Here is a 13,023-nt window from a genome sequence, read left to right as displayed (position 1 = left end):
ACTTGGGGAACCCTGCAAACACCAAGATTAAGGAGTGTTTACAGAGGCTTGCTCCACCACTCCATCCTGGGACCTGCCTTATCCATTAAAAAAAAAAAACTTAAAAAAAAATTTGAGATACAATTCACTTACCACAAAATCTACCCTTTTAAATCAAAAAATCCAGGGTTTTTTAGTATCTTCCCAAAATTGCATACCCATCGCCATTAATTCCAGATGCCCTGTTCATTTCTATCAGTGACCTAGATGATGTCACAGAAAGCTTGCAAAATCAAATCTGATGGCTGACTCTAACGTTGTCCCCAGGGAAAGAACCTGGCACCCAGGGAGGGTTTGGGCACATGGTGGCAGAGGAGGAGATGGAGAAATGAGACTGTAAATTGGTTCTACGGTTAGAGGACAGCAAGCCACTGTCATGGTCGATCATAGGACAGAGGCAGCAAGAGCTGCTGGGGGCTCTGCTCACCCTGCAGCGTCCAGGCTGTGGCCCGACTGCACCATCTGGGGACCCAGGGAGGGGGTGGCACTCAGATGTGGGGACAGCTTGCTCTCCTGCCTCTCGCCCAGCAGAGCCATCTGATACTAGCTGGCGATGACTGTGCCATTCTTTCCTTCTTTTCAAATCTGCTTTGCACATGGAGTAAATTAACCGTTCTGAGACCTCACTTAATGAAACAAATTAATTTGGAGAATGGCTATCCTGTCTCCCCAGCCGCACGGGCATCGTGCGATGGACCCCTAATGCTTCCATTAGCTGCCCCACTCTCACTGTTAGGAGGCCAGCTCTGGAGCCTGCGGGGTCTACTGGGACTTCTGACGTCTGGGCTGGGCCCCGTCAGGAGCCAGGAGCTCCGGCTTTTCCCTTCTCTTTAGTTCAGTTGCGGGTAGTGGCAGCAGTGAGCTCCACCCATCCGGCTCTGTTTCTAGGGAGTTTTGTGGGAGCGACATCCGGGGCGGTGGGAATCCCTGGTTCCCACATCTGTTTCACTGAGGCTTTCACAGTCTCACCCAAATGTACTCCCATCTCCCTTCCAAATCCCCCTCGTGACTCATGGCTAACTCGATGCCCATCTCCTTAGGAAGCATTCTGTAACCACGGTCGCTGGTTCCTCTCTTAGAACCTCCTCGCAGGAACACGTGGATTCTACACAGTCATGCACTACATTCTGGTGGCTTCTGAGGCCAGCTGTGCAAGCTCTACCTCAGGCCCTTGAGACCAGGGACCACGCCTGGCACTTGTCTGGTTTCTCTGCAGCATGGAATGTAGCACAGAGCACTGCCCCATCGATCCTAGTTGGAGAGTTAAAGAGTGCTTCACTGTGGCGTTCGCCCTGCTCAGAAATGACACACTCGCCCCTGGCTGCTGGCTGCGCTGTGGCAGACAGCCCTCAGCGGTCAGCTCTACAGAAGTTGTCTGGGGCGGAGAGCTGCCGGCTCAAGGTCAAGGCACTCCCCATCTGATGACTAGAGCAGACATGGGGATACAAAGACCTGCCCCTTCTCTCCATCCTGGGACAGCTCTGAAGAGTCATCCCGACTTCAGAACTTCCCGTAGAATCAGAACTCCCCACGCAGACTGCGCTGCAGCTCACCCCCTCCCTCCGCGTGACCCCAAGGGCGCTCCTTAGTAAGTGTCCTGCCCAATAATCTCCATCCCAGACTCTGCTTCCCAGGCAACACAGACCATGACCTTCATTCATGGCCTCAGATGTCCATCTCTTCAAATGGAAAAGGGGTGGAGGGAGTAGAGAAAATCGCTGCATCCCCCCAGAGGTGCGACCTCACTCAAGGTCAACACAGGCAGTGGGTCAGCGGCATGGCCGGGACTCTGCCCTCCAGAGTTTGCCCCTCTGCCCTGCATCCTGAGGGTAAGGGGCTCAGGGCAGAAGACGAATCTCAGCGGACCCCCTTCCAGTCGGCAGGTCTCTGGCTTGGGTGGGGACAGAGCAACCGGAGGCATGTTGCTCTTTCAGGAATGCATGAAATACTCACTTAGTACATTCATATCATGAAATGCATCATTTTGTCTGAAATCAGCAAACATCCTCGATTAGTTTCGCAAAATAAACAAGTGGTTACCAGTTGTCCATGTTTTGAGACCATTTTAAAGGAGAAAACTTTTGAACTGTTCACAAGCTTAACCTTTTTTTTTTTTTGCAAAATGAGGAAAAGATGCCACAACTCAATTTTAGAAACAGAGGCCCTCGAAGCAGCGCACAGAATGTGGGAGCAGAGTCTGCAGATGGCTGCCCTAGAGGGGCCCTCCTTCCCTGCCAGCCCCGACAGTGGGAGCAAAGCTTTAAAAGTTGATCCCTGAGAAGGAACAATTGACCCTGGGTGCCCTGGCCCTGGAGGTGATGCGAGGAAAGTTCGCTGGGCTCAAGCAAACCCGGCACTCATGGGGATTTGGGACAATAGCCCCGCCCCTGCACCCTGCCACCGCAGACATCTGCCCTCCACTGTCACCTTACAGTGTTTTCTGAGCACCTCGGATCCCCCTGTGATCTTAGCAGGTGCTAAGGCCATTTCCCGGTGCCTTACAAGGATGAGCTTGGTTAAGCCTCCCAATTAATGAACCCATTTTACAGAAGAGGAAATCAAGTTTTCGAGGTATAGAGTAATTTGCCAAAATCATGGAGTTAATGAGTAGGAAAGGTGGCATGCACATCCGGCATCTAATTCCACGGCATATGCCTCAGACATCAGAGAATAAAAGCAGTAAGGGCACACTCAAGACCTCAAGAGGCCACCAGGAACTAGGATATAATCTAGACTTCCGTGAAGACTAGGACTCTAGAGCCCAGTTTAGAAATTCCTACTGCAGGCTGTGGGGTAGCACAGACCCCCAGGCTCAGCAACCTGCCGAGCTGCTGAGAGTTTGCAGCTAGCAACCAGGCCACAGACCCCTGCAGGCCTTCCGGGATAGCCTTAGAGACACAGGGGGATGGAGCGGGCCACCTCCCTTCCTGTGACACTGCAGCCACCCTCCTAATTAGGCACCCACCAGCTCCCTGCTCTTGGGTTTTTCTAGGTCAAAGGTCCACCTGAGGCCGTGGAGCTGAAAAGGCTGAGAGCTGCAGTCAGCAGGGGCGAGTTCAGCTCTGCTACTTAGCTGAACAATGTTGGCTAGTGTCCCTGGCCTCAGCTATTCCATCTGTTAAAAGGGGAAACAGCACCTTTTCTCCCTTGCAGCAGAGGGGGATAGATCAGAGGCATGACACAGATAGACGCTGGCTGTGCCCTTGGCCACCGCATCTGATCCTGGTCACCTCCCCCTCTGCCACCAGGGAATGCAAGCCTCACTACTGGCAAGGTTAACCTGCTGTCCAAAAGTGTTAACTATCAAGGTCAAATATAAAGGTCTGGGGCTCAGCAAGGCCGTGACTATCTACCGTCGGCTGGAAGGTTAGGGTCGGCTGGATAATATTCCGTAGCCGTTCCTCAAATGCCAGAATCACACGCTCCACCAGGGAGGACTCGGGAGGCCCCTGGTGCTGGCTGCCTGCTTGCAGACAAAGAGGTCCTTAAAGCGTCCGGCTGCCTGCTCTTCTCCTGAAAGTCCCATGGCCTGGGGACTCTGTGACGGCTGAGTGTTGGCCTGCACCATATTCCAGATTGTGAGTAAAGGTGGGGCCCCGGCCGGCACACAGCACAGGCTCAACGTGTGTCTGCCACGCTGAATGGCAGAGTCCGAGCCCCTGATGGTCAAGATGTTTGTTGCTTGAGTCCGTCTTTGGTCCAGAGGAACACTCTCTCCTTTCATTTCAGATGATTTCCTGCAGTTTGGGTCCCGGGGAAGGTGGGCGGCCGCTCCTCAGCGCTCTGTATAAATCTTTCAAGAGTTTACTGGCATGAACGTCCTTTCCCTGCAGCCTCCTCTTCCCTGGCCCTGGCCCGTTAGCCTCTCCTCACAGGACATACTTTCCATCCCTTTAATCATCTTTATTGCCTTGCTTTGGACCCAGTCCCGGGTCCACATCCTTTGCGAGGTGTGCTGACCTAACTGGGCATTTGTTAACACGAGCGAGGCTCAGCGGAAGGCCGGCTTCCCGATGCCCGCATGTCACGCCCCTTTTCCTACATTCCTGGGTCACGCCGCTGCTTTCCGGAGACCTGCACTGTCCAGGGGCTCCTGCTGAGTGAGGTGACCTGGCCCACAAGCGGAGGCGCGGCTGATCTGGACGCTGAGAGCAGCCTGCCCTTGCCTGGGCCCACAGGGGGACTTCTCCTACGGAAGCTCGGGGACTCCCTGCACCTCCACGCACACTCTGGGGACCACAGGGCAGGGGAGGAGCGACAGCGAGCCTCTGCTCTTCCGGACACCTCCCCAGTCCCCTGTGAACCCCATGCCTCCTTTAGGGGGTGCTCCCTACTTCTCTCTGCGGGGAACCCAGGAATTAGCCTCTGTGAAGCTGCACAACAAGAAGGCGGCGCACACAGCGCAGCGACTGCACTCTGGGCAGGCCAGGAATAGGCTTGGTCCACCTCTCCCTGCTCAGTTTCCCCCTTTGACGCCACTACGTAAAGTGCCTGGTGGTTTCTAAGCCCGGACCGCCTTCCTCCCAGATGGCTGTACACTCACTGTCCTCTCGGGCTATTCTGGTTCCACTAAATCCACCAGCTGATGACGTTCCGGGGGCCTGGTCCTCCATCCACCCTGAGTCGCGGCCACCACCCAACACGCCTCGTTCAGGGCCCGCGTGTGGAGGGAGGCATCAGGGACCCCGGGCAGCCCTAGTCTCCAGGAAGCTGCACAAGAAGAGGCGTTTCCAGTATTCTGAGGAAGCATGTTGACTGGGCTTTTTTTTTTTGCTCTCTGAGAACACGCTCTGTTCATTAAAGGTGAAACCACAAGCCATCACCTTTAACTAAGAAGAAATTCCCTGTAGAGGAGAACCTCATTTTAATTCTTCAGGCAGAAGCCTTCCTTCCTCCGTCCCTCCGTCCCTCCCTCCCTTCCTTCCCCGCTTCTCTCTCTTCCTCCCCTCTCTCATTTCCATCCAGAAATCATTTATGCACATGCTAACAAACAAACAAATACTCTAACCCTGCTTTTGCACAAACGGCCACACACTAAAACACTGCTCTGCACCTGGACTCTTCCATTTGGAATATACACCTTGAAGACCTTTGCCTGTCAGACAACCTTTAAGGAAACAAAGGCTCAGCCTCCCAGACGCCCAACCTCAGTTGTTTGTTCCTATCCAGGGCTACCCCAGGCACTTTTTCTGGCCCCTTGCTGTCACCCAGACCTCTGCTGGATGCCAGGGGAGATCCTGGTTTCTGCTTTAGTTTAAGTGAGCCCCAACCCCCCAGGCATTCGAGAGAAGCAGCACGTACAGTTGCTGATCTGTGTGTCGCTGTCCCAGCAGAACCCAGCACGGGCCAGGGACGGCTCTCAGGACAGGGCAGAGGAAAGACAGTCCTGGAACTGTGAGCTCCAGAGCCTCCTGGAGGCTGTGTCTCAAAACACACGTCGGCAGGTCCTGGTCCCCCGAGGACCGCTACTGTTGCTGCATGGTCAGTGGAAAGAGCTTTTCTCTTCCTGAACTGCCAAACCTGCCCTGGACTCCTGAATAGATCCAATCCCAGGGCCAACCAAGAGGTGGGCAGCCGCCACCGCCCCCGGTCACCAGCCCACTGAGTCTACGTCGCCTCTCGCCGCATCGGCTGATGACCAGGAAAAGCCAAACACGGGACAGGACCGTATATCCAGAAGGGCCGGCGGAGGCGGAGAAAACCCAAAGCTGGCGATCGAGAGTCTCCTACCTTCGGTCATTTCTTCTCCTCCGGAACAGCTTCTTCGTGTGCGCGATCTCCACCTCATGGGGCATCGGGTGGCAGCCCTGTGTGTTTGGAGGAGGAAGAGAGGATTGTCAGTAAGTCTTCTGGAAGAGAGCAAAGAACTTCTGGGTCTGAACTAACTACAACACCACCTATGACAAAATGAAATCGAGAGTTTGGAAAGGCTAGACTCTGACCAGCAAATCCAGGCTGAAAAATGGAGAACACCAGCGTTAATGAGTTTCCCATCAGGTGATAACGCTGGAATTATAGAACCAAAGAACAGTGGGGACACAAAGGGGTCCCTAGAATTTGTCATATCCAGTTACTCAAATTACAGATGAGAACACTCAGGTCCAGAGAGGTGGATGAGCCAGTTCAAGGTCCAGCAGAGAATGAGATCCTGGTATCACTGGCTGACGGAGGCCAAGTTAGCCCTCTAACATCAAGCTTCCTAACACAGTGGGAATGTTAATATCTTCTCTGAGCTGTTGAGAGGACCAAGGAGATGCAGCCTCCTTGCAAATCCTGAGCCTCATGCAGAGGGAATGTGCCAGGACCCAGGTCTCCTCATATACTAGTCCAGGATGCCTCATGCAATTTTTACCCAAGATCTTTGTTACTTATACTCCTGGGGTATATTTAGAGGAAACATGCAAATAGCTAAATGCTTTTTTAAACTTTTAACTGGGGAAAATCCTAAAGATGGTCTTTTGCATGTTGTCATCATGATGACAACTATGTATATGTTTATACCAAGGTCGGAGAGAGACCCTCTATTCATAATGCAGGGTTGATCTTGCAGATGCCGGGCCACAGGCGGAATTATTTGCAGAAGTTGGGCTGATGGCCAGCTCTCTTCTTACCATTTCCCTCTCCCCAGAAAAGTGTGTCCTGGTGGGACAAGGGAAAGCACTGCCATTCCATTATGGGCAGGCTGCGGTGGGGTGGGAGGGGTTGAGGGTCTTAGGCCTGGAGGCCTGGCTTGGGCCTGGGACATCTGGGTATGGGTCCTGGTGCAGAGTCCACAGCCTGAGCATGGCCCCCATGCCGCTCACAAGGCCCTGGGTGTGCACAGGGTCAGAGGGTGTGACAGGGCCCAGTGTGCTGGAGAGGGCACAGTGAGGGCCCATTTAGCACCCGCCCCCCCACGCACTTTACAGACAGGGAGACAGAAGCCCAGGCCCCCTCCACGGCAAGGGCACATGCAGCCCTCTGGATCTGGGCTCCTAGCGGAGCGTCCCGCTGGGCTGCCTTCTCAGGGCTTAGCCCCCGACCACGGGCTAAGCAGCCCTGGACATGGGCAGCCCGGCCAGTCTTGAGGTGCTTCCTGGGGCGGGCACGGGGAGGACAACAGGCTCAGGAGGACGCGGGGACCTTGGCCTTTCAGACGCTTGGCCGAGACTCCTACTGAGTCCAGGGAGGGAAGGGCACGTTTCAAATTTAATTTAATTTAATCTATATTATTTATATTGTCAGTCCCTCCCTCACACCCTGTCTCTTGGTTCCAACAATCCGACCAAGAAGGCATGAATGAGTTCTGGCTCGGGCAGGCACAATGGGCCTCTGCTGCCTTAGGATGTGCTTTGTTTAATGGTTTTCTCAAAGGATATTATTTGCTTTCTTTAATACAAAACACAAACAAGGAAAAACAGCAAGTCTTCCCCTCTCATTTCCCCTCTCCCACCCTCACCCAGCTCCGGGCTGGCCCCTTCCCTCCCTCCGGCCTCAGGTCACCACAGGAACACTGGGCGTGCCCCGTGGAGACAATGCAAGGAAGCCGAGCCTGGACCGGGAGCTGAGCTCCGAGGCCGGGCCGAGGGCGCTGTCGGGACACTTGGCCTTCCGCGAGCTCAGAAGGTGCCCGTCTTCCCTGTCTGGGCCCCGGAGTCCTGGGCTCTGACCTGCATCCTGGCCTGCTCACTCCCCCCTCCCGGCCACACGCTGCAGCAGAGGGGAGCTGCCCTGGTGACCCAGCCTCGGCATGGAGTCCTCGCTCTCTGCCAGGACTCAGTGTGGCCCAGGGGCATGCGCGACCCCTCAGGGCTTCTAATGAAGCCACTGCTCTGACCGCTGTGGCCATCCATCTATCACCTCCAAATTACTACATATGTATGTACGTATATAAAATATCATCGCAGTTAAAAGCCCGGGACCTGGAGCCACACTGTGAACTGTCAGCTCCTGGCTCTTCCTCTTGATGGCTATGTGACTTTGAACAGGTGACCTAACCTCTATGTGCCTCAGTTTCCACACCTGTAAAGTGGAGATAATAATAGCCTCCTGGGGTCCCTGTGAGGGTTAAATGTGTTGATAAGCATGTAAAGAACGTAGAACAGTGCCTGGTGCGCAGCACACCTCAGCAAGCGTCTCTGGCGCTGTCACTGCCATCGTGGGCGTCATCACCACCGTCATCAGCATCGGCGGCAGCAGCATTTCTCCCATCATCCTGACACTCTGCTCAGGGCTGAGTGCGCCAGGACAAGCAAGGCTGCTCTGGTCCCTCTCCTCATGGGGCCCCCAGTCTTGGCAGAGAGAGTCCAGTGGAGTTGGTTTGCAGGGGAGGAGGGTGTAGGAAGCTCGGGTTAGGGAGGGTGGAGGGAATTAGCAGAGAGCCTGGTGACCAGGTGGTGTGCTGGGGAAGGATGGAGGAGTTCTGCCTGTGTTCTCTTTGGCCTGAGGCTGGCAGATCCCAGTGGGAGGCCAGAAATCAGCTGAACAAAGTGACAAAGGTGACAGAACAAAGCCTGGCACCTTGAAGGTCTTCCGTCCCCAGGAATAACCCAGGCTGGTGCTATAGAGGACTGGTCCCACCCACAAGATCACCTGGGGCCCCAGCCTACTGGCACCATGGTGAATACATGAATGAATGCCACCTTCCCTGGGGCACTTATGTAGAACTTTCAGACGGTCTTGTATAAAATGGGGTGCACTGTATTTATACAAGCTTTACTGGAGGACCCTCTTCAATTAGCCACTTAGTTCTTCAAACTCAAGCTGGTGGTGGTACCATGTGACACACACAACTCAAGATGCTGCCCACACTTCCCCCCAAACAAGGGCATTTGGGGCCAACTATGAGGCCAAAAGAGGAAGACAGAAGGAGAAACTCTGTGCTTAGCTACGATCTGTCATCAGATTAGCTGCTGACCTAGGCTGGCAAAAGTTCTTTAAAGCCGTTGGCGGGAGATGAGGCTTGTACATGAATGTTCATAGCAGCAGTATTCATAATAGCCAAGAATGGAAACAACCCGAATGTCCAATAACTGATGTCTGGATAAATATGTGGTAGCTCCTTACAATGGAGTAGTGCGTGGCTATAAAAAGAGAGGACGCTCTGATACATGCTACAGCGTGGGTGAATCTATCAAAGACCACATATGGTTCGATTTCATTTTTTTTTTTTTTTTTTTTTGCGATACCCGGGCCTCTCACTGTTGTGGCCTCTCCCGTTGCGGAGCACAGGCTCTGGACGCGCAGGCTCAGCGGCCATGGCTCACAGGCCCAGCCGCTCCGCGGCATGTGGGATCTTCCCGGACCAGGGCACGAACCCGTGTCCCCTGCATCGGCAGGCGGACTCTCAACCACTGCGCCACCAGGGAAGCCCCGATTTCATTTTTATGAAATGTCCAGAAATGGCAAATCTGCAGAGACGGAAAGTAGATGAGAGGTTGCCAGCGCCTGGGGAGTGAAAGAATGGGGAGTGACTGGCAATGGGCTCCAGGCTTCTTCTGGGGATAATGAAAATATTCTGGAATTGGACAGTGGTAATGGTTGCTCAATCTCATAAAGATACTAAAAACCATTTACTCATATATTTTAAAGGGTGAATTTTATGGCATGTAAATTATATCTCAGTTTTTAAAAGGTGGGAAAAATATTCCAGGTAGAGGCAATAGCAACTGTTTTGAAAAAAAAAAAAAAATCCAGCCGTGGTGAACACTGTGGCCCCCTCTCACTCAAGTACTCTACAGAAAGCAGCTGCCCTGAAACATGGCTCCTACGAAAGGGCTGGAGAGGGTGGCACGTGTAGGCAAGGGGCATCCAACGACGAGAGTGACTAATAAGGAGTCTGGAGAGGCACATGAGTTGGTATTTCCAGGCCCGGCCCGGGAAGATGGGGTTCTGGCTTTAGACCAGAGACCCCTCTCTGCTTTTTAGACAGGATGTAACTCTTGAGTGGAGAATGGGAAATTTATCAGGCTTGCCAGAATGATCGTTTAAGAGTATACAGTGTAAAAAAACAAAACAAAACAAATATTTTTTAAGAGGGTGGATCTCATGTTACATATACTAAATAAAATAAAATGTCACAGAACTAAAAAAAAAAAAATAAAAGAGTATACAGTAGTCTTTGCTCTATTTCGTTACTCAATAAATTCTTCTATTCTATGTTTTGAAAGAGCCCCATCTGGACGTCAGTCCAGGTATGAGCATCCCCCCTCCCCCCGAATAAACAAGAGCCCCACCAGCCTCTGGTTTACCAGCTGGTTTGTGTGTTTCCTCAGCCAGAGTCAGGTGAGCCTCTGTAGCATCACCCTGGACCTCCCAGGCCCTGCCTGCTCTTCCTCTGCCTCTCTGCATGGGAACCCTTCTCCCTTTAGCTCTGAGACCTGGTTGCAGTTCCTCTCTGTCTAACCTCTGACCACTTTCAATAACTAAGTGGGCCTGGGAGACAAGTACATTATATAAAACAAGCCTCTCCTGGGAGGGAGGGAAGATAATACTCCTTCTGCGTGCAGCTTGGGCAGAGGACACGTGAAACACACACACACACTCTCTCTCTCTGTGTCTCTCTCTCTCCCGTCCCGGAGGTCAGCACGGGTCTAAGATGCGGCACCACGGGCAGCGTGTTACTGCCCTGGTTGCTGAAACCCGTCACGTAAAATCTGCCCATTCCAGGGCAGGCTGAAGCTAAGACCTCACCACCTGGGATGGCAGGTATTTCTGGGGGATTAAAGGCGGCTGCGGCAGAGCTGCTGACCGCAGACTGGCAGTGCAGGGGCCTTCCTCTGAGATGACAGCTACCAACAAACATATCTTGGGTCTGGGGAGGGAGGGCAATGTAAGCACGCTGAGCAAGGCGGCGTGTGCGCCGGGTGGCGCTGAGACCTGCTGCCTCTGTGGTAAGAGTGATGCACGTCCACTGAGCCACAGGCTCCCCTCCCCCAATCCCTCCACACTTCCCCACCCGCCCCACCATCCACCCTTCCCCCATCTACCCATCCATCCATCCATCCATCCAACCACCCATCCTATAAATACTGTCGTTTTAGACACTGCAGACACAGTAGTGAAAGAGCAATAGGCAAAATGCTGGTTTTTACAGAGCACGCATTCTAGTGAAAGGAGAGAGATGACAAACAAATAGATAATATGATCAATGATGAAAAATGCTATCGAGCAGAACAGGCAGGACGAAGGGATGAGAGCAGCGGCTGTGGCGGTGGTCAGGGGAGAGCTGTCCACCACTTGCCATCCATCCATCCATCTGTCCATCCTTGGTTCTTTACCCAAGCAGCTCTCAAGGCCTACTATGTGCCACGTGCATCAGATGGGAATACCAGAATGAAGAGACCCAGTCCCAGCCCCAGGAGCTCAGGGGAACACAAATAACAAGCTGACGCACGCCATGCGTCACGGGAGAGGCTGTATAGATGCCTCTGGCAGCCCTGAGGACCTTTGCCTGGAGCAGGGTCAGGGAGGCCTTCGCCGGGATGGTACCTGACCTGAGTGCTAAAGGGCTGACAGGAGCACAAGGGAGAAGAAGGTATGTTACAACTTCCACCTGCGGGACGACACACGCCAGGGTCATAGGTGGATCGGGTGGAGACACGCTGGCCCTACAGGAGGAGACAGAGGCACCGGGTGCTCCGAGGGCCGGGGTGGGGGCCCCTGACCACAGTGTCGCGTGCGGTGTCTTCACCCCTACGGTGGGTAGAATTGCGTGCCCCCAGAAGATAAGCTGAGTCTTAACCCTGGGTACGGATGAACGCGACCTCATTTGGAAACAGGATCTTGGCAGATATGACGGAGTTAAGACGAGGTCATACAAAATTAGGGTGGTCCTAAACCCAATGACTGGTGTCCTCATAAGAAGAAGGAAATTTGGACAGAGACAGAGGGAAGAAGGCTACGTGAACATGGAGGCTATGTCTGGAGGGAGGCGCTTCAAGCCAAGGAACAGCGAGGATTGCTGGCGGCCACCAGAGCCAGGAGAGGCGAGAAGGGATTCTTCCCTAGAGCCTCCAGAGGGGGCGTGGCCCTGCTGACACCTGACTTCTGACTTCCAGCCTTTAGAACTGTGAGACTGTAAATTTCTGTTGCTTTAAGCCACCTGGTTGACGGTGGCTCCAGCACCCAAAAGTAGGAGATAATAAATCGCTCTTGTTCTAAGCCAGCAGCTTGCTGGCACTTTGTCATGGCAGCACCCTGCCCCCCCCATCCCCCGACCCCGCCCCCCCTTCCCAGGCCAGGAGACGAGACGAACACAGGTGGAAGAGTAGGCAAAACCATTTGTGCTTTAAAAAAGGGTCATTTTTCCAACTGGATTTCCTTTGCCAAAATGGAGTTGCATTTGTGAAAGTTACGTGCTCACCAGGTAATTTCACCGTGTTGGCAGCCTGTTTTACCGACAGAGGAGGGGCTCAATAAGGTCCAGGAAGTTCCTCAGGGCCACCCAACCAGTTGGCAGCAGGCTGTACCTGCCGCCTCCAAGGCTCACGCTCCCAACTGTGATGTCACTCAGCCTGCAGCACCAGGGCAGAGATGTGGAGGTGGAACCACTGGGGGCATGAGAGGGCATCTCCTGCCCCATCTCTGACCCCATGGTGCCGGGCCATGCACTCTGGGTCCCAGCAGGTGAGGAAGTGGCTCAGCGCAAGCTCCGCCCGGTACTGTAGCCACCGCTGGACGGCCCCATTTCTGTCCATGGTGCCGCCCACCAGGCGTGAGGATGGAGAGCTGGTGTCCCTGGGCGCTGGCTCAGATGCTGTCCCATGTCTGCCCTGCAGAGTGCGTGCCCGTGTGTGCTCACCGTGACCTCTGCGATGACCCTGGCCACGGCCCCTCCGGCAGGCCTCCACTCCCCTCTCTCTAGGGGGTGGTGCTCACGACACCAAGCTTAACCCTGCCCTTCACTCCCCAGGTTGGTGGGGTCAGGGCCCCTGGCTACTGCTCTGCCTGGTTCCCCTTCAATCTTGTGGGACGAGGTTTAGAAGTGCCCCACAGGGCTCAGTC

General features: G+C 53.9%; 1 protein-coding gene across 3 annotated transcripts in view; it reads right to left on the bottom strand.

The window, feature by feature from the left end:
- The window catches only part of CTIF (cap binding complex dependent translation initiation factor), a 310,526-nt gene that overhangs the window by 135,913 nt on the left and 161,590 nt on the right, over window positions 1-13,023 (bottom strand). For all 3 annotated transcript variants that reach the window (XM_060029013.1, XM_060029015.1, XM_060029014.1), the window contains exon 7: window positions 5,770-5,846. In XM_060029013.1, the coding sequence (XP_059884996.1) occupies window positions 5,770-5,846 (77 nt within the window). The remainder of the gene's footprint in view (window positions 1-5,769; window positions 5,847-13,023) is intronic.

This window comes from Delphinus delphis, chromosome 13 (assembly GCF_949987515.2).
Source record: "Delphinus delphis chromosome 13, mDelDel1.2, whole genome shotgun sequence".
In the NCBI taxonomy this organism is placed as follows: Eukaryota; Metazoa; Chordata; class Mammalia; order Artiodactyla; family Delphinidae; genus Delphinus; species Delphinus delphis.
The sequence above is the reverse complement of the archived record's forward strand: the minus strand, read 5'-3'. Positions and strand labels throughout refer to the sequence as shown.